The sequence below is a fragment of the Bos mutus genome, chromosome 1 (assembly GCF_027580195.1).
Source record: "Bos mutus isolate GX-2022 chromosome 1, NWIPB_WYAK_1.1, whole genome shotgun sequence".
Lineage (NCBI taxonomy): Eukaryota > Metazoa > Chordata > Mammalia > Artiodactyla > Bovidae > Bos > Bos mutus.
This window is the reverse complement of record NC_091617.1, coordinates 2,408,850-2,430,116: the sequence shown is the minus strand read 5'-3', so window position 1 is coordinate 2,430,116 and position 21,267 is coordinate 2,408,850. Positions and strand designations below refer to the sequence as shown.

Below are 21,267 nucleotides of genomic sequence, written 5' to 3'. Positions count from 1 at the left end.
CAAGCATGCCTGGGGAGTGAGAGATGAGACAGAACCACGCAGCGGACACTCACTCAGCAGCTCCCGGACTTGGCATTTTTCCGTGGCGGCCCTCAGGTCCTCCTGGAGCCGGACGTCTCTCTCGATGAGGCTCCACTTGTGCAGGAGCACAAGGACATCCCGGGTGGACAGCACCGTGGCGTTCATGGTCAGACGGTTCATGTCCTTGAAGGCCTGCAGCACGGTGGCCCGGTACCTCAGGACCGAGTCAAGTGCCCCGAAGAAGCCGGTCAGCTGGGCGGAGGCCAAGGTGGGCCTGTGGGGGGAGTCCACAATCCCAGGCTGGGCGAGGCCGCCTTGTTGCCTGCAGCCCAGGACCTCGGTGGCCGGGCAGCAGACAAGCCACAGACTTGAGGTGCCGACGGCCCACCCACAGCTCGGGCAGCCCTTTCCAACAGACCAGGGCATGGAGCCCAGCACCTCCCCAGGGGAGGAGGACAGGGGACCAGGGTCCGACCTCCACCCTGGAGGCACAGAAAGTTCTCTGGAAACTGGGAGAGGGTCAGGGTGCCAGCTGCCCTGCTAACAACTCCAGGACCACTGGATCCTCTCCAATTCAGGAACTAAAGGCCAAGAAAAGCTCTGGGATAGCAACACTCATGGCCAAACCTAACGGAGGGCAGTGGAAGGATATATATTCCTCCAAGTTCTAAGGAATTTAAAATTCCAAACTGTCTGCTCTAACCGTTTTCACATTTATTGATACAGTTGTTATTCTGAATTACAACCAGTTTTCAGAGACCAATGTGTCTTTGGTGGTGGTTTGGTTGCAAGGTCGTGTCCGATTCTTTGTGACCCCCAAGGACTGTAGCCTGCCCGGCTCCTGTGTCCATGGAATTTCCCAGGCAAGAATGCTGGAGTAGGCTGCCATGCGTCTTTGGACAACTGTAAAATAAAGACCCTGATGCTGTGAAAAACTGAAGGCAGGAGAAGGGGATGACAGAGGATAAGATGGTTGGATGGCATCACTGACTCAACAGATATGAGTTTGAGTAAACTCTGGGAGTTGGTGATGGGAGAGGGAAGCCTGGCGTGCTGCAGTCCATGCGGTCACAAAGAGTTGGACACGACTGAGGGACTGAACTGAACTGAAAATAAGAAACATGGCTACCCAGCGTGGATTCAATAGCTGATTTCAGAACAACAGAAAATGAAATGCCCTATTCTTTATCAAGGTTTTCACTCTGAGATGACAATCCATTTGCTATCCATTGTCTAGTTCCAATCAGCACACCTCTGTTCCCACATCAGAAGTATGAAGACATGGTGTATTTTCTCTAACACAGTAGAATCTGACAAGCGCTGAGTTCTCCTGAGGAAACCAAGTGTGTAATTCCAAGGGGAAAACAATGAAATTTTCCAGGAAATTCATGGCTGAAAGGGAGCCTGTGCAGGCTAATACAGGTGGAGGTGAGTCTGGGAACAGCTTAACTTTCTTAGGTTTAAAATCACGGAAAACATGTTCTTTCTACAAAACATCATTTTGAGTGTTTGAATCCAAATATCCAAGTAGATGGTTTGCCTGCTAAAAATGATCTGGCGTGACAGGCTGCAGGTTTTCTGAGTGTGTTAAGTTCTCCTGGTCTGGAAAGGAACCTCGAAAGTCTAACTGTTAAAGAGGAGCAGCGGAAATGGTGTCCTGAGGTCACCACAAGGACCACAGGCCTGGCCCAGAGCCCACCTGTGGAGCCGGGACCCAGGGGAGGGGCTCACCTCAGGTGCTTCGTGAGCACAAGGAGAATGTAGAGGAACTCGTCCACCAGGTGCAGGGCCAGCAGCTTCGGGGGCTCCTGGGACCCAGGCTTGCAGGGAGGCTGTGCCCCGGCCTCCACTTCTCTGTTGCCCAGCGTGGTCACCCACAGTGTGTGCAGCAGGGAGATGAGGTTGGAAAGCAGCTCGGTCTCCAGAAACCTGAAGCCAAATATGGGGAGAGTCAGCTCTCTGTCACACCCTCTCCTCCCATCTCCTGGAGGGGTGGGTGGGAACCAGGGAGGAGATGGTGATGGTGGTGGCCACCCCAAGGGGCTGGCTTCTTCCCCAGCCTCCAACCCTTTTATGCGCTCACTCAGCCACTGCAGTTCCAGACGGGCATAGCACCTAAGGCAAGACAGGGTGTCTGCTACAAAAGCAGCTCCATCCCAGGGCGCAACCCTCCTTTCTCACCAGAAACTTTCTGGTGAAAGAAACTTTCTCACCAACCCTCCTTTCTCCCCAGTCCCATCTAAGAGATACTCCAGAGCCTCTGTGGCACGGAAGGGAGAGCCTCCCTGCCCATGAGAACAACCCACTCTGAAGCACAGAGGTAACAGCCAGGAGCAGACAATCAGCCAGTGTAGCCTTTGGAGAGAAGATACTACTTTCTTTAGGAGAAAAAATTTTAAATTCTTTAAAAAAATGCACAAAAGAAGAAAGAAAAAAAAGGCAGGGGGGCAAAGAGTCTGGATATTCCCAGAATTATTATCACAGACAGTTGTCTGAAGGAAAGATTCCTGCCACTGAGGGGCTGTCTGCTGAGACAAGAGTCTTCATCTTTTCACACAGCCTCAGAGGCAGGAGACTGTTAGGAATCAAAACAGATCATGTTATGGACTGAACTGTGTGCCCTTCCTCCCCGCCCCACCATTCACAGGTAGAAGCCCCAACCACCGCTGTGACTGCATTTGGAGGTGGGGCCTTTGGGAGGTCATTAGGTTTAGATGAGGTCGTGAGGATGGAGCCCCATGACCGGATTAGCACCCTGTAAGAAGCTTGTGGCTCAGCTGGTAAAGAATTCGCCTGCGATGCAGGAGACCTGAGTTCTATCCCTGGGTTGGGAAGACCCTCTGGAAAAGGGAAAGGCTACCCACTCCAGTATTCTGGCCTGGAGAATTCCATTGATTGTATAGTCCATGGGGTCGCAAAGAGTTGGACACGACTCAGCGACTTTCACTGTCACTGTCTGTCAAGAAGCGGAAGAGACCAGAGCGCTCTCCTTCTCTCTCCCTGCCAGGACACGGTTGGCAGTGCGGACACCGGGAAGAAGGCTCTCACCAAGGCCGACCACGTCGGCCCTCGGAGGTGAGAAAACAAATCCATGTCATTTGAGCTACCTAGTGACAGCAGCCCCCCGTCACAAGACAAGATAGCCACGCCAGCCCTTGATGTGGCTCCGGTACAGACCCTTAGCAGGGCACCTCGACCCTGGGTGGGAGTGGAGTGCCAACCCACATCACCGCATGAGCGATCGCTCCCGAAACCCGAGGCTCCCCATTTCTGCCTCAGAGAGGGCAGCGGCCTCGAAACTTCGGAGAGAACCCCACTCCCAGAGAGCAGCCTGGGCCGCGCAAGAGAGACAGAAAGGTGGTGTAGAGGATGCTGTTTTGGGGAACACGGATTCTCCTGGAATCTCCCAGCGGACACTGGAGCTGCAGGAGCTGCCATGATCTCATGGTCTCATCCCACGCCCCTCTGCCTGATGCCCAGCATGCATGCATGCGTTCTGCCTATACCCACCGATGCCCAGATAACACGCAGTCCCATGCCCCACGCCACCCCACCCCACGCCCACCATGCATGCACGTGCTCCCCCCTCGCCCGGATGTCCAGTGCGCATGCGCTCCCCCACCCCCACACCCAGCATGCAGGCATGCTCTCCCCAACGCCCAGCACGCATGTGCTCCCTCCCCCCAGCCCCATGCCCAGTGCGCATGCGCTCCTCCACCCTACCCCTGCCCAACCCCTCTTCCCAGGACATAAGGTGCTTACTTGCTTTCCAGGATGTTTAGGACCCACGTCAGAAGGCTGTAGTCCCGCAGCATCTCATAGGCAGACCTGGCATTCCGGGCGGCATTCTGCAGAATCTCCAGAATCCAGTTCTGTCAACCCCAAGCAAAAAGTCATTGGTCTTCCATGGGAATAACCTGAGTTACCTGAACCAGGGAAGGCCTTAAAAGCAGAACGATGTGTTCCCACTCCACAGGCGGTCGCTGCACGTGACATCTGCCAGGTGTGCGGGAATGGTGGCCGTGGGGGACCACCCACCCCACCGTAACAGCCAGAGGACACAGATGGCCACAGGGAGAGTGCCAGCCTAGGGACACCCACCCGCTAATCCATCACAAGGCGAGACGTGGCATGCAAACCACACGGCCCCGCATCCTGGCAGCCTGAGTGGGACAGTGAAGACTCATTGCCAGTCCAGCCATGAACTGCTGGCAGCTCATTTCATCGCTTCTGTTTTACCACGTGGAGAGGACAGAGAGATGCGACTGCCGCTGGAACTGTTAACGGGGTGCTCCCCCCCCACACACACACATACTTTTTTTTGGCAAACCACACAGCATATGGGAATCTTAGTTCCTCAACCAGGGATTGAACCTGTGCCCCCTGCAGTGGAAGCACGGAGTCCTAACCACTGGAGCACCACGGAAGTCCCTAACTGGGTGCCTTAGAGTTCTCACATGCCATAAAAAGTAGAAATCTACCGTACTCAAATTCCACTTATGCAGACTCATTCCTCTTTACCCATATTTTAGGTGATGCCAGAGACAGACACTGATCAGGCTAGAAACTCATCAAAACCCCATATGCCTTTCCTAGTTAACGTCTCACTCCACAAGATTTCTTGCTCCAGGGACAGAACTCGTGCAGACTCCCTGTCAGCTGTGAGGCAGGAGGTTTCAAAGCCCGGCTCCTTTCCCAGCCAAGGTCTGATGACCTGCAGTTTCTCTGTGTTACGTGACACGCTGGTGGCTTGCGCGTGTCTGGAAGCGCCTCAGTCCTGAGCTCTCGGCTGCCCAGAGCCTCCTGGTTCCTCACCACCCGCCTCCCTCCCAGATGGCCCTGGGCCCAGGAGGGCCGGGAAGCTAATGTTGAAGCAGGCGGTCAGGTGAGGGTCCACGGGGCGGGACTTGCAGGTGGTGGAACCCCGAGTGAAGGCCCCCCAGCCCTCAGGCCCTGGGGGCGCCTACCTGGGCCGCCTCGTCGCACAGCGGGCTGCCGAAGAAGGACAGGACGATGTGGAGGACGCCCCGCCTGGCGCACAGCTCGAAGCAGTGCTTGTCCCGCATTCCCTGGCGAAGGAGCCCCAACACCCACTCCCCTCCTGTCTTCTGCTGTAAAGTCCCGCAAACAAGAGACGGTTGTTAAACATGTGAAGGCTCTTTTTTTTTTTTTTTTCCTGAAAACTCTTCCAGCACCACTATTTTCAAGGGGTGGTGAAGACTGCAGCATGGCAGCCCCCGACCCTCCGTTTCTGGGTCTGTTATTAAAAACCCTCCCTCTCTCCTCTCTGCTTCCATTTCTCTGGGTCAGGAATAAAGGACCAGGTCAGACTTACACGCTCAACTGTGCTCAGTGTAGTGTTAGTTGCTCAGTCGTGTCCAACTCTTTGCGACCCCACAGACTGTAGCCCCCCAGTGTCCTCTGTCCATGGGATTTTCGAGGCAAGAATACTGGAGTGGATTGCCATTCCCTTCTCCAGGGGAATCTTCCTGACCCAGGGATCGAACCCTGGTCTCCTGCATTGCAGGAGAACTCTGTACCATTTGAGCTACAGGGAAGACCTCAACTGTGCTCATATGTTCCATAAAAGCACATCAATAATCAATCCTGTGATTCACCCAGAAAATAACTGTGAGGAGGCTGTGACTCAAGGCCTCTGGAGTCTGTGAGGTCTGAGAAGTCACCCGAGAATCACGGTATGGACTGGAAAGCGTTTTCACAGGCAGGTCCGCCTGCCCCCCACCCTCCACCCCAGCCTATATGCTCTGTAGCCGACAAGTCTTTGCAGGGACAAGTTGGCGCGGTGGCTGAGCATCCCACTTAGGAGACTGGGGGCCCCGTGGACCTCAGGGCAGGGCGCTACCTCGAAGTCCGAGCTGTAGAAGAACTGGTAGAAGCCTGGAACTTTGCTCATGTTCAGGTACTCGTGGGACAGCAGGAACTTGTTGATCTTCATGTACATATGCTCCTCTGTGAACACAAGCAGACTGTCACTCAAAGGGAAAGTGAAGTCGCTCGGTCGTGTCTGACTCTTTGCGACCCCATGGACTGTAGCCTACCAGGCTCCTCCATCCATGGGATCTTCCTGGCAAGAGTACTGGAGTGGGTCACTATTTCCTTCTCCAGGGGATCCTTCCGACCCAGGGATCAAACCCAGGTCTCCTGCACTGCAGACAGACGCTTTACCGTCTGAGCCACCAGGGAAGCGTGACTGTCACTCAGGATGGCGCCAAAAGGACACCCCATGACCAGGTGGAGTTGGGGAGCGGGGTCCTGGGGGGGATGGTCAGACAGAAATCCCTGCCCCCACGGGGCTTTCTAATTCTCATCCAGGTGATCAGTTCTCAAGAATTAAAATGCAGTAAGACACCTTAGGTCTACACGGCATAAGGGCTTCTCTCACGGCTCAGGAACCACTTTGGGATGTCCAGTCCTTTGCTGATACTACTCCCTCTGAGGCATCAGCCTAAGCTCCAATCAGCTGGTGGGCAGAGTGCGGGCTGCCACACGGAAGACAGCACAGGGCGAATACCAGCTCATCGGCCTCCCACTGAGGGAGCTTCCACAGCAAAGGGGGCTCAGACCTGCCCTGGGTCACTTGGTCTGGGATGCAATAGGGCTGACACCTCCTCCCCTGGTCTCACCCTTGGACTGTCATCTCCCATTTATCCAAAGCACCTGCAGCCTCACAGCCCATCCAAGACCGCTGCCCTGAGCCCCTGCACTGACATGAGGTCTGACGTGGGACAGCTCACTGCGGGGGCACAGACTGGATGGGAGGCCAAGACTATCCCTCATGACCTCAGCTAGGATATTTTCTCTGAAGAGCCTGTTTCTTTAGAGTCTAAATGGCTAATTACCTTCTTCCCTCCCATAATTTCTAAGGCTAAAAAAAAAAAAACATGTAATAAAAATGATACAGGAGCAGATGAAAATCTGATCTGAATTCCAACAGCAACTTGACTGCAGACTAATTGCTGGGCCTTGGACAAACTATTTGGGATCCCAGGTGGCACTAGTGGTAAAGAGATGCAGGAGACCTAAGAGATGCAGGTTCGATCCCTGGGTCAGGAAGATGCCCTGGAGGAGGAAATGGCAACCCACTCTAGTATTCTTGCCTGGAGAATCCCATGGACAGAGGAGCCTGGTGGGCTATAGTCCATAGGGTCACAAAGGGACAGACATGACTGAAGCGACATAACCTTGGGGTTAACCTTCGGCTGGAAGGCTGTCTCCTTGTCTGAAAACAACCGCATTACCCGCAGAGCCCTGTGGTCCCTAACGGCATCAACATTCTGTAACTTTTCACTAGTGACAAAAAGAAAAGGTCCCATGATAGACTGACTCGTGCTCAGACCACCCCGACACTGGGCGGCTGTGAGGACCAAGCGGAGCCATGTTCTGCGCCCTGGTGACACGGGCACAGGGACCCACAAGCCGCTTGTCGTCGCGCCAGTGAGCTGTGCTGACGCTGACCCCAGAGCTTGGAGCGTGGCTGCCAGCACCGATGGGGCCTCTGCGTCAGGCCCCCTCCAAGCGCGCATGCACATCTGTGACTCCCTCAGCAGGCCCTCTGGTGGAGCTGTGATCTGCCTTTACTGCAGCTTTACACGCCTGCAGGCAGATAGGAACACACACTCGTCCCCCTTCACATTCACACACACTCTCCTGCACCTTGCACTTGTGACCCTCACACACGTGCAGTGGACCGGTTATGCCAGTGGGATTAACGCAACCAAATGGGCTCACTCAGCCTCAGAATTTCCACCTCACCCCGACCAGATTCTAGCAGTGGTACCTGGTTTCAAAATCTGCAAGGCTGCCTTGGCAATGAAGAGAGTCAGGGTGAAGGTGAGTCTCATGTTCTTGGTTCGGATCCCATTCCTGACCACGTCCAACAGGTACAGTACCTTAAAAGCAGGAAAAAGGGCGGGGTCGGGGGGAAAATTTGCAGAACAGCTATGACCAGCCTTGTCTCGGGCAGCCTAATCCATGGCTTTGCAGGGTGGCCCACTCCTCACATCCAGGGGCTCACACCCCCCACCACCACCTCAGGGCACGGCTTCTGAGGCTCTGTGTGTCCTGGGTGACAGCTGCTGTAGCCTGAGTTCAGATCAAGGAACAAGTCGACAGAAACGAGAACTGCTCTGCCCTCCATGACACAGGAAGAGTTCTTGTAAGGGGAGACCTCTCTCTACTACCCAGGACTGAGGACCCAAGATGACCTCTGGCACCACCCCCCGCCCCGCTAGGAGGAGACAAGACTTTGGTTCTGTATCAGAGTCTCTGGGCAACACCTCTGAATTCTTCAGGAAATCTTCCCACCAGGCCCCCTCAGCCTCACTTACCTGGGGCTGCTCCCGGAAGCGCGCCCCCTCCAGGTGTGAGTAGTAGGCCGCCAGCACCGAGTAGGCTGCGGCGCGCATCTGTGGGTCGTAGCTGCTGAGGGCCGCGACAGTCAGGCCCAGAGCATTTGAATCCACGAATTTTCTACAATCCACCACAAATTCTGAGGGAGATAAAACACAGTGTTAACTACACACACACACACAATGATTCCATGACACGCGTGCAACACGGAGTTCCATTTCCTTTTGCAGTTTACCATCATCAGCAACGTGTGTGCGTGCCGGACACAGACATGCAAGCCCCCCTCCTGCTCCCTTAGGTTCTGCTGCGGCTGTCTAAAAGACTGTCCCCTCCTGCAGCAGCAATCACACGCCTTCAGTCTCTGAGACACTTGTAAATCCCAATGAGGACTCCTTCATCACTTCTCACAAATACCCGAGGAGTCGGAGAACATCAGAGATGTTCAGAGGTGTCGGAAGTGACATCAGGACCCACCACTGAGGTCCCAGCATGAAGAAGCCTGAGGTTAGGGGGAAGGGACTCAGCAGGAAAAGCCAGTGTAGTCAGTCGGATGAGTGATCCTGGAATGTACCATCAATAAAAGATAAACCAAAAAAATATATATATATATACATCACTGATAATATTTTCTACAAGTCAAACTCTTTTTTCTTTTCTCGTCTCTCCCCAAAGTTTAAGACTTAAAAAGATAATGTCCGCAGTTCAAACAAAAAAAAAGCTAAAAATAAATCAAGAAGAATGATAATAGCTACTTCTTCTTAGTCCAAACAGCTATATAGACACATAACGGTCCTCAAACGAGTGGCTGTCCAAAAGTGTAGGGACCACAAGGTGGAGGACCTGTGGGTGTGCCTACAGTCCCTGCCTTGGGGTGACAGGGCTGAGAGGGGCTGAGTCACGCCAGGGACGGGGACCCGCGCATCACGCAAGCTCTCTTCCTCCTCAGAAGCAGCAAGAGCTCCTGGAAGCCGCTTACGCGCGGGTCCCCTCTCCTTTCTCAGCTCTCACACCGTATCGCAGAAGGACCAGCATTTCCACTTCCAGCCAGGAGAGACACAGGAAAGAGACTCATCTGTCCAACTGAAAAAACAACTGAAGGCACGAACTAAGGATTTTCAAGACACTGCACGTGGAGCAACAGAGGACAGTGATCCCTGAAGACAGGAGACCAGGTGCCCCTCCGATCGTTGCAGCTCACACCTGGAGAGTTCCCAGGCCATGCACAGTGGGGCAAACCGAAGCAGAGCCCAGGCAGCTCTGAGTTGAGGACACAGAGCTGGGGGGAGGGGGCCTGGGAGGCCAAGTGGCCAGAGTGCACGAGGCCGAGCCTGAGAGAAGAGTGCTCCACCGAGAGGATGCCCGTCGGCAAGCGCGTGTGAGCAAGCCACCCCAGGCTGGGAAAGAACCACCCAGAGGGCTCAGCAGAGACAACCCCAGGCTCCCACCAGCCAGGACCAAGTCCCCGCAGCACCCAGGGACAAGGTAGCAGGCTCAGGGCATGTCACCTCACTTGTGCGGCAAAGGTCCTTCCAGACTAAATGTTGCTCTGGTCCCAACTAACAGAGCTTATAAGCAACACTGGAAAGGATCAAACCATTTCTAAGAAACTTCAATGTGTACTAGAACAAAGCTGAACAACATTTCACAAGAATACCAAAATACCCAGCCCCAAAGGAGGTAAAACTCACAATGTCTGGCTTCCAGTAAAAACTGCCAGACAGTCAAACAAGCAGGAACATGGCCCATTGTGAAGAGAAAAACTTACTATTTGGAAATGACTTGTAAATGACACAGATAACAGAATTAGTAGACAAAGACATTTATAAAGTTAGCAGCACTGAATTCTACATGCTCAGGAAACCAGAGGATGGACTTCCCTGGTGGTTCAGTGGTAAAGAATCTGCCTGGGAGATGCAGGTTCAATCCCTGGTCTGGGAAAATCCCACTTGCCTTGGAGCAACTAAGTCCGTGGGCCACAACTGTTGAACCTGTGCTCTAGAGCCTGGGAACTACAGCAACTGAGCCTGCATGCCACAACTAGAGAAAAGGCCGTGCAGCCATGAAGACCCAGCACAGCTAAAAATATACAAATAAATGAAAAGAAGCTAGAGGAAAGACTGGGTGTGTTAAGTGGAGACATGGAAGATAAGAAAATCCTAGTCAGGCTTCTCGAGATAAATTTTAAATTTCTGAAATGAAAAATGCACTGGATGAATTGTTGACAGCGTAAACTGGTGCAGTCACTAAGAAGAACAGAATGGAGGTTTCTTTAAACAATTAAAAATAGAGCTAACATATGCTTCGGTAATCCTACTCCTGGGCGTGTATCTGCAGACAACCGTAATTGGAAAAGATACACGCACCCTAACATTCACTGCAGCACTACTCACAGTAACTAAGACGTGGAAGCAACCTGAACGCCCATCCACAGAGGAACGCATAAAGAAGATGCGGTGCATTTATACAATGGAATATTACTCAGCCATAAAAAAGAACAAAATGCCCCTTGCAGCAACATGGAGATGAATTTAGAGATTATCATACCAACCAAAGTAAGCCCGAGAGAGAGAAATAACATATGATATTGCCTATATGTGGAATCTTTAAAAAAAAAAAAAAAAAAAGAACTTCTTTATGGTTACCAAAGGACCAGGGAGGAGAAATAAATTAGGAGTATGGAATTAACATACATGCATTACTATATGAGGGAAAAAAGGCCTACCTTATAGCCCAAAGAACTATACTCAATATTTTGTAATAACCTATAAGGGAAAAGAATAGATATATTGTTGTATAACTGAATCATTTTGCTGTATACCTAAAGCTAACACAACATTGTAAATTAACTATACTTCAACAAAACAAACAAAAAAATGTACTAGATAAGCTGATCAGAAGATTAGACACTGCAGAAAAAAAAATCTGTGAACTTGAAGACACAACAGAATTTAACCAGACTGAAACACAGAGAGAAAAAAGAATTCTAAAACCATGAGCATTTGTGGGACAATTTCAAGCAGGCTAATACATGAGGAAGTGGAGTCCCTGAAAATGAAGAAATAATGGCCAAAACTCTTCCAAATTTGAAAAACTACAAACCTACAGGGCCAAAACAGTCCAAAAAATAAAATAAAATAAAATTATACCCAAGTTTATCATAATCAAACTGCTTGAAAACAATGATTAAAAAAATCTTAGAGGTAGTCTCAAAACATAGACAGGAGCAAAGATAAGAATGGCAGCAGATTTCCTGTTAGAAACAATGCAATCTAGAATCAAGGCATCAACATCTTTAACATACATAAGAAAAAAACTTGTCAACCTAGAACTTTATACCCCATAAAAATCTTTCAGAAGTTAAGACGTTTTAAAAGCTGAAAGAATGGATCACCGACAGCCATGAACTTCAAGAATTCTTAAAAGAAGTGTTTTGGGAAGAAGGAAAATGATAGAATATGGAAATTAAAGAATGAAGAGAACACGAAATGATAACTATGGGATAAACAAAAATATTTAAATCCCTTTAAAAGGTAATTGACAGTTTGAAGCAAAAATAACCACATATTGTGAGATCTTTAACATATGGATGGAAAATTTATGATACTTATAGCATGAAAGCCAGGAGGGGAAAGAGAGATACTATTCTAAGATGCTTCTACTATCCATGAAGGGGTATAATGGCACTTGAAGGTAAACCACAATACATTGAATATGTATATAATAAACCTTAAAGCAACCAACACACACACACGTACATACACTCACAAGCACACAAACTACTGCTAAAAGTCAATAAATGAAGTGGAATCAGATCAATAATCAACATTAAATGGTATTTACATTCCAATTAAAAAGCATTGGTTCATGGCAAATAGATGGGGGGGGGAAGGAAACAGTGACAGACTTTATTTTTTTGGGCCCCAAAATCACTGTGGATGGTGACCGCAGCCATAAAATTAAAAGACACGACTGAGACTGAATAACAGTAACATGGTCAGACTAGATGAAGAAACAAAACCCAGTGTCTGCTGTCTACAAGAAACCACTTTTAATCTCAAGATGCAGATTTTAACTAACAGGATGGAGCAGCAATCATTTTGAAACATATAGAAACATCAAATTATTATGTTATGCACCAGGAACTAATAATGCTGTAGGTCAACTATAGTTGAAAAACAACAAACAAACAAACCCAGAGGAGAAGAGATCAGATTTGTGGCTACCAGACGCCAAGGGACAGGAGGGAGTCAAAACATACAAACTCCCAACTATAATAAATAAGTACTAGGGATATAATGCGCAATACAATAAATTTAATTAACACTATTGTATGCTATATATCAAAGTTGGTAAGAGAGTAAATGCTGAGTTCTCAGCACAAGGAAAACATTTTAAAATATTTCTTTAATTTTATTGTATATGAGGTGTTGGATGCTCACTCAACTGACTGCCGTAATCATTTCATGATGTGTGTTAAGTCAAATCGCTATGCTGAATATCTTAAATTTATACAGTGCTGATGTCAATTATATCTCAGTAAAACTGGAAGGAAAAAAAAGTAAAAGGAAAAAGAATAATTAGAAGACTCTTCTGCTCTAACAGCTTACAGACTAACTTTTCTCATTTCTAACAAGTGACCACTTCTGATGGGAGGGGGGAAAATTTACAAAAGCTTTACAAAGCATCAAACTGAAGGATAAAATTATACTATTTTGGGGAAGATGAGTTATATTTAAGATACACTTACATACCTATTGATCCATAATAAAAACACATAAATAGAATAAGTTTGGGAAAGAGAACATTCTAAACATTTAATATTATACTCACTAAAAATAGCTAGTATTTAGCAGTAATCACGGACACTTTAAAGACAAAAGGATTTTCCATATGTCCATGAGGAAAAGTCAATTTCATGTTCTGTGGGATCTGTTATCCTCTGGAAGTCTTGGCTTTGTAAAACGTATGGAAAAGAGCTGCCCCTTGACAATTGAAAATATAAAGGTGATCAAAAAACAGAAATACCAGTTGTTTTGTTTAAGAACCTCAAAAATAGCAATTTCCCCTGGTGACAACAAATTTGTCCTGGCTTAATCAGGACAATTATCAAGGATTAAAATGCAAAGCAGTCCACGTTTTAAGGGGTCCAGTGGCAGCGCAGTGGTGCCGTCAGAGCCTCAGCCTCCTCACACCTCCTCTCACACCATCTCCTAGAGGCGGCCTGGCCAGGAAGGCGAGTCCCAGGGAGGGTCCACCGAGGCCCTGTCCACGGCCCTAGAGAGAACCGCACAGGGGCCTCCTGTTCTGTTAAACAGCAACTGAAGGGCTCGGCCTGGTTCTCCTGAGGACAAGCATTTGCTGTGCGAGCATTTGTCACTGCCATGGCAAAAGGCTGGCCCTGCTTCTCAGCCAAGGACTCAAAGGAGAGAAGCAGCAAGGTTAAGGAGACAGGTTCCCATTTTCAGCAAAGGGTTGGCACGCAACGCTGAGACTGGTGCTCTCAAGCCTGGCCACCACACCAAAAACCAACCACACACCCAATTTAGGATTACAAAATGTTCGGCAACACTTGGACCCTAGTGCCACCTCAGGAAACAAAAACATGCGTGAAAAACTCCTGCCACACGCGGCATGGATGAACCTCACAAATGCAATGTGGGTAAATGGAGCTTCTACAAAAGAGAGTGTTTAATGTCATTTAAATAAACTTCAAATGTAGGACACTGGCCCCTACTGAGGGGGAAGGGGTCCTGGCCAGCAAGGGGCCTGGGGGGCTGTGGACTATGTTCTGTTCCTTGATCTGACTGGGGTTTCCCCCAACTCATACATGCATAATACGACCTGTATGGGTTTCTATATATCACACTTCAATAAAAGTTTATTTAAAACATTGTTCATGGTCACTTATCCACCAGGGCAAAAGTAAATGCAATAATAACTTAAAAAAAATAACAATATGAAAAAAAGATTGATGACTTAATTCAACCACAATAAGCCTTTGGCCATTATAAATGCTGCTCACAGACTTCTGTTTTATTCAGCTTGTCCCTTTACCGCTAGTTTTCCCCTCCTGATGAATTCATATGCTTCCCTTTATCAGATGATAAACATTTGTTTAAATATTCTGCTTCCATTTTGTTGTTGTTGTTGTTCTGGATTATAAGCAAGTAGCCCAGAGCAAAATGTAACGACCTAGTTTTTCTTGGTGTGCTTGGTTTGCATTTCTATTTGCCTATCTATTTCTACACTTTTTTAAAAATTCTACTTTCATGTGAATGATCGTAGTGTAACCGGTATTTTAAGCTAGCGCAAATCCTTTCTGGTAGACATGATCTGCAAATGTTATAACAATAAAATGTAAAATGGGCTGTATTTCCCTAACGTGAAAGAACATTTACTAGTTACCTCTCTTCACAAAAGGCCTTTCAGATCCTGTCCTTCCCCTACCCTCCTTTGCCCCAAAAGGGCAATATTCAAGATCCTGAGAACAACAGTCCTGATTTTACTATTTCTCTATTAAAGTGTTTTCCAAGCCTCTACCTTCTGCCTCCTAAATGCTCTACTGAAAATTAGGGCAACAGACTAAATGACTTGCAGTAATTCACTGAAGTTGCATCATATTTTTAGACTGTGGAAAATCTATTTTCATATTTGATGAGAAACAGACTTAGCCGGCACAGCCAAAGCATGGGGGAATCAAAGAGCATAGTAGACATGGCTCCCCAGTTACTGGTAATAGTCACCGCTGGCCATCATCATCACTTGACATGCACACTTGCTCTCTTGCAAAGAAGATTCGGCTCAGCCACAGAACCTGGTGACCAAGGCAGGGGTTTGCTCTGAGAACACAGCCCTCTCATTCTTCTGTGAGGAACTGAAGGGCAGTGGTGGAGGATCAGCAAATCTGGTCGCAAGGAGCAACATTTGAGTATAAAAAGATGTCAAGTTTAGGAAATTCCCCAGTGGTCCAGGGGTTACAGACTCAGACCTTTCACTGCGTGGGCCCAGGGTTCAAACCCTAGGCGGGGAACTAAGATCCCACAAGCTGCATGGCCGGGGGTGGGGGAGGGCGGCAGAGAAGAGATATCAAATTTAAAAAAGGAGAACATAAGAGTGATCAGTGAGGCATGGTCTCTCAGGGCACCTAACCTATGCGGCCGTGGCAACCAGGAGGTAGATGTCAGGGACCCTCTCAGGCAGCACAATGACTGGTCCCCACAATGCATCAGAGGGAGCCTAACACAGCAGATGGATGAGGCTCCCGCTTGGGGCCACGTGAAGAGTGGTAACGACCATGCCTGCCCTCCCAGCCAGGAAGTGTCAGTGCAGGGGAGCCGGGACTCCCCTGGCTGGTGGTCACTGGGAGAAGGGATGAGGAGGAGAGATGGTGGATTGACAAATGGGGGGCTGGATCAGAACATCTGCAGGCAAACCAACGTGGCTGGACCTACACTCCACACCTTATACACAAATTAACTCAAAAGAGGCCACAGACTCAAATATAAAGGCTAAAACAATGAAACTTTCAGAAATAAACATTGGAGAAATTCTTTGGGATGGAGGGATGGGCAAAGAGTTCTTAAGACTTGACACCAAAAGCTTGACCCATAAAAGGGAAAACAGATAAACTAGACCTCATCAAAACTGAAGACTTCTGCTCTTTGAAGAAGGGTGTTAAGAAGGTGAAAAGATAAGCTTACACACTGGGAGAAAATATTTGCAAACCACATATCAAACAAAGGACTCATACCTACAATATATAAAGAACCCTCAAGACCCAACAGTAAAAACAAATAAAACCCATCAGGATAAATGGGCAAAAGACATGAATTGACATTTCACCAAAAAAGATTATAGATGGCAAGTAAGTCATAAGATGTTCAACATCATTAGCTATTAGGAAAATGCAAATACACACCATACTGAGATAGCATTACACACCAATTGTTGACAAAATGCCCCACAGCAGCAGACCCGACCAGCCTGGGAATCAGACCCCCGTCTTCACCAGTGTGCACCTGGACATGTTTCTGTTCTTTCTCTCTCCCCAACCCATTTACCTGCGAAGATTCCCACCCTCAGAGTAGCAGATACAAAAGGCCATTTCACAGATATATTTAAACCAAGAGAAAGCCAACCTTAGCAGGCTCTCACTCGTTGTCAAAGACAAAATCTCTCATTTCAGTGAGAACTCAGAACTCTTTGCCATTACAATTAGGAAAACATGAAAGACACACCCAGATTTTTAAATTATAATTAAAAACAACAACAATCGTGTATTCAAAACATTAACTGTTACTTTGCTGAAAATCAATGGAAGGAAAAAGGTGAGAAGGCAGTTGAAGATCCTTCAAGAATTATTTTCAAGATTCAGGTCCTAATCTGGTAATTATGCGGGATTCCCAGGTGGCACAACAGTAAAGAATTTGCCGGCCAATGAGACAGACACAGGAGACGCAGGTTCAATCCCTGATCAGGAAGACCTCTGGAGGAGGAAATGGCAACCCACTCTAGTCTTCTTGCCTGGGGAATCCCATGGACAGAGGAGCCTGGTGGGTTACAGTCGACGGGGTTGCCAAGATTCAGACATGACTGAGTGACTAGGCACACGCACTGGTAATTATGGTAAAAATTATGACCCCTCCACCCACTCTGGAAGACTGCAGTTACCTGGCCTGGTCAGTTCACTGAAGAGATGAAGGAGGAAACAGGGGTCATAAAGGTCCCCGAGATCCACCGTGCTCCGGTCTCTAAATATCGGCTCCTGTGCGTCCTGAAACAGCCCGAGACAGACAGAAACGTGCAGGTCAGCCTCGTAAATGTGACCCCACGTGGATGTTTGCCCACTATCACTCAGAGTTCAAATTATTTTGAATATTCAAGTGTACTAAAAAAATGTTTCTATACAAAACAACAAACAGCTTGTACGTGAAATGATACCTTTGATATTTGCTTTGTGGAAAGAAGTTATAAATGAAGTTAAGTGTGGCCAGTGCTGACAACTGATGAAGCTGGCTTATGGGTATATGGGTTCTGTCTCTATACCTTTGTAAATGGTTCCAGTTTTACTTATAAAAAGTCAACAAATCACAAGCAAAACAGCGCTCATATTTCACAGCGGCTAAAGCCGGATGGCTCCGCCCTGGGGCCCCCCCAGCACCTCGGGGGGCAGCAGCCTCCGGTTCTGGGGGAAGTGGAGGATGGTCTTCATCATGCGGTCGCGATCCAGCAGGCGGAGGATGTCCCCGACGCTCGGTTGCTGCCATAGCGACTTGCCCAGGCTCCGGCACGTCTTCTGATGCTCCACGGCAGCTGGGCCCCACAGCAGTACCCTAGAGCCAGCGGTCACAGAGGTGATGATGGTGGAGACCACCGTGGGCAGCTTTGTTGGGCAGCTGACATGCCAGGTGTAAGATGTTCTATCCCCATCATAACGTAGGGGGAGGTGGGAGTGATGGAGAGGCTGATGACAATAAGGGTGGGGGTGACACTGTTGGAGATGACGGAGGCCAACGCTTGTGGAGGGGCTATGATGTGCCAGGCCCTCGTCTAAGTCTGTGTATTAATCCACTTAATCTGCACAAGAATCCTGTAAGTGAAAGTTGCTCAGTCATGTCTGACTCTGTGCAACCCCATAGACTATACAGTCCATGGAATTCTCCAGGTCAGAATACTGGAGTGGGTAGCTGTTCCCTTCTCCAAGGGATCTTCCCAATTCAAGGATTGAACCAGGGTCTCCTGCCTTGCAGGCAGATTCTTTACCAACTGAGCTATGAGGGGGGCCCAAGAATCCCATGAGGTAGGTACTATTATCATCCATATTGGGGGAAAAGAGACACAGAGAAGATCTGGGAAGTTGGTCAGCTGGTCTCCTGCCCAGCTGGTAAGTGGCAGAGCAGGAATTCAAATCTGGAGAGTCCAGGCTGGACACAGCGGCAGAATCCTGGCAGTTCGACGATGCTCTACTTATATAAACCCTTCCCCGTTCCCACACAGCCGTGAGCAGACCAGGTGCGCTCACACAGCCTGTGAGCCATCCCCACCTCTGCTGCTAAGTCACTTCAGTCGTGTCCGACTCTGTGCGACCCCATAGACGGCAGCCCACCAGGCTCCCCCATCCCTGGGATTCTCCAGGCAAGAACACTGGAGTGGGTTGCCATTTCCTTCTCCAATGCATGAAAGGGAAAAGTGAAAGTGAAGTCACTCAGTTGTGTCCGACCTCAGCGACCCCATGGACTGCAGCCTTCCAGGCTCCTCCATCCATGGGATTTTTCCAGGCAAGAGTACTGGAGTGGGGTGCCATTGCCTTCTCCGTCCCCACCTCTAGGGTCCCCCATTTCCACTTTTCACACCACCGGTTGCGATGGAAACTGCCCAGTGAGGTCACCTTGCCTTCCTCCTGGAAAGTGACCTAACCCATTTGAACCCGGGGGCACCCCTGTGGACTTTGTGACCCGAGACGGGTTTTCTGATGCCGAGGGGTGGATGGGTGGACGGCTCGCTTGTCCTCGTGAGTGAAACCACTCCTATTTTCTCTCTTCTCCCTCATGTACCCAGGGGCTGTTTAGTTCAGAAAGAATACAACTGATACAGCTCCAACTGCAAGGCTAGCAAGAGGGTGAGGCTGTGGGGTTGAGGGAAGGAGAGAGAATGTTTATTCACGACCTGGGTGCTCTGAAGATGCAGAAAAGGGTTTTTTTTAAACTGTTTGTTGTCTTTTTTTAGGAGGGGGATGGGCAGTGGGGGTGGTTAATACATCTTTAATCTTCAAAAAAAAAGTATTCTAGAAGGGAAATATTTTTCCCCTTCCCTGCAGAGTTCTCCTGAACTATTTTTCTTGGCCCAGTCAGCTAACTTCCTGTCTCAGTACACAGAGCTCTTCCTTTGTACTGGGCAGAGGCTGGGGTGCTGGTCTCAAACTAAGGAGACAAGAGACCAGGGCAGCGAAAGAGGACCTCAGACGCTGCCTACGAACAGCTGAGCCCCAGGCCCTGGGGAGCTGGGCTCAAAGCTGTGCTGGCCAAGGAGCAAGCAGCCCCTGGGAACCCGGGAGAGACAGACAGACACAGACCCAGAGAGAAAGACTGAAAGAAAAGAGACAGACACAGCACACGTGCACACACACAGACAGGGAGGAGAGTGGAATAAACACCCAGCCAGCACGCCCCACTCCTCCCCACACCCATACCCAAGTCCCTCCCACCTAAAGGCCAGCACGAGGCGAAAAGCGTTCAGAAAAATCAGCTAAACGACCCCTGAGTCGGGAGGGAGACACACACGGTCGGCCAGCGGGGCGCCCGGGGCACACAGGCCCGGCCGTCGGTGGCCATCCTCACGGGCAGAGGGCAGAGCAGGCCCGCCGGCGCTGCAGAGCGAGCAGAGGGGTCCCCCGCCCGTGTTTACCCCCGAGGCTGGCCCAGGTGTGGAGCGCCCTGTGCAGGGCCTTCAGGGTCTGCTGCTTGAAGTCGCCAGCCCAGCACCCACCTGAAGCTGACAAGGCTGTGGTTGTTCTGTTCATAGGCCCGGAGGAGAAGTAAGATCTTCTGGTCTGAAATCAGTTGAGGGTCAGTTTACAAAGCCTCCTGGTGGCTCTCCTCGAGGCCTCCCATATACTTCTGGCAACAGCAGCAGGTGCCCATACCCTGAAGCCACACCCCCTGGTCCCTGTGGCCCCAGGTCACAGCACTCTGTCCCCACATTCCTGGGCCCCATCCCTCGATCCCGACACTCTCCTGAGTCACAGCACCCTGTCCCACACCCCCAGGTCCCACCCCTGGTCCTCACACTCTCCTGAGTCACAGCGCCCTGTCCCACACCCCCAGGTCCCACCCCGGTCCCCACACTCTCCTGAGTCACAGCGCCCTGTCCCACAGCCCCACGTCCCACCCCCTGGTCCCCACACCCTCCTGGGTCCCACCCCCGGTCCCCACACCCTCCTGGGTCCCACCCCCCGTCCCCACACTCTCCTGGGTCCCACCCCCGGTCCCCACACCCTCCTGTGTCCCACCCACCGTCCCCACACTCACCCAGGATGCTGAGTGAGGCACCATAGGCCCCGAGGAGCACTGGGAAGTGGCTGTTTGCACACACAGAGGGGCACAGCCGCACCACCACCGCCATCAGGTCCACCAGCGCTTCTGGAAGAAAACACCACGGAGCTGCCCAGCAGTGCAGGGCTGCGCAGGTGCAGAGTCCCAGCGGAAGAGGAAGTGCTTCTGGGAACATAAATGCTTGAGATACCCTTCTTTGGACAACACCAGGCTGAGAACCGCACCTAGTTCTTCCCTACATTTTCACTGTTTTTTTTTTTTTTTTTTTTTAAATAAAAGCACCTTAATAACCATCTCTCTCCCTAGGTCTTTGGTACCAGCCTCTCCTCAGTCTCCTCCCAAACTCTGAGCCAACAGATTTAAAAACCTAAACCTTTTTCTCCATGATTATGTTACCAAAATCTCTAGTATTTCTACTCTTGCTTGAAAAGGGGGAGAGCCTTTTGACTTTTCTCTACTGACTACAGTAGGACAGTATGAAAAGGCAAAATGATAGGACACTGAAAGAGGAGCTCCCCAAGTCAGTAGGTGCCCAATATGGTACTGGAGATCAATGGAGAAATGACTCCAGAAAGAACGAAGGGATGGAGCCAAAGCAAAAACAACACCCAGTTGTGGATGGGACTGGTGATAGAAGCAAGGTCCGATGCTCTAAAGAGCAATATTGCATAGGAACCTGGAATGTCAGGTCCATGAATCAAGGCAAACTGGAAGTGGTCAAACAGGAGGTGGCAAGAGTGAACGTCGACATTCTAGGAATCAGCGAACTAAAATGGACGGGAATGGGTGAATTTAACTCAGATGACCATTATATCTACTACTGCGG

General features: G+C 49.6%; 1 protein-coding gene across 1 annotated transcript in view; it reads right to left on the bottom strand.

Annotated features, from left to right (window-relative positions):
* URB1 (URB1 ribosome biogenesis homolog) overlaps positions 1-21,267 on the bottom strand; it is a 78,215-nt gene that overhangs the window by 2,883 nt on the left and 54,065 nt on the right. The window contains 11 exon segments of the mRNA XM_070367162.1: positions 54-295; positions 1,753-1,950; positions 3,784-3,893; positions 4,989-5,132; positions 5,885-5,991; positions 7,820-7,931; positions 8,370-8,530; positions 17,062-17,164; positions 17,552-17,723; positions 19,876-19,939; positions 20,418-20,528. Of these exon segments, the coding sequence (XP_070223263.1) occupies positions 54-295; positions 1,753-1,950; positions 3,784-3,893; positions 4,989-5,132; positions 5,885-5,991; positions 7,820-7,931; positions 8,370-8,530; positions 17,062-17,164; positions 17,552-17,723; positions 19,876-19,939; positions 20,418-20,528 (1,524 nt within the window).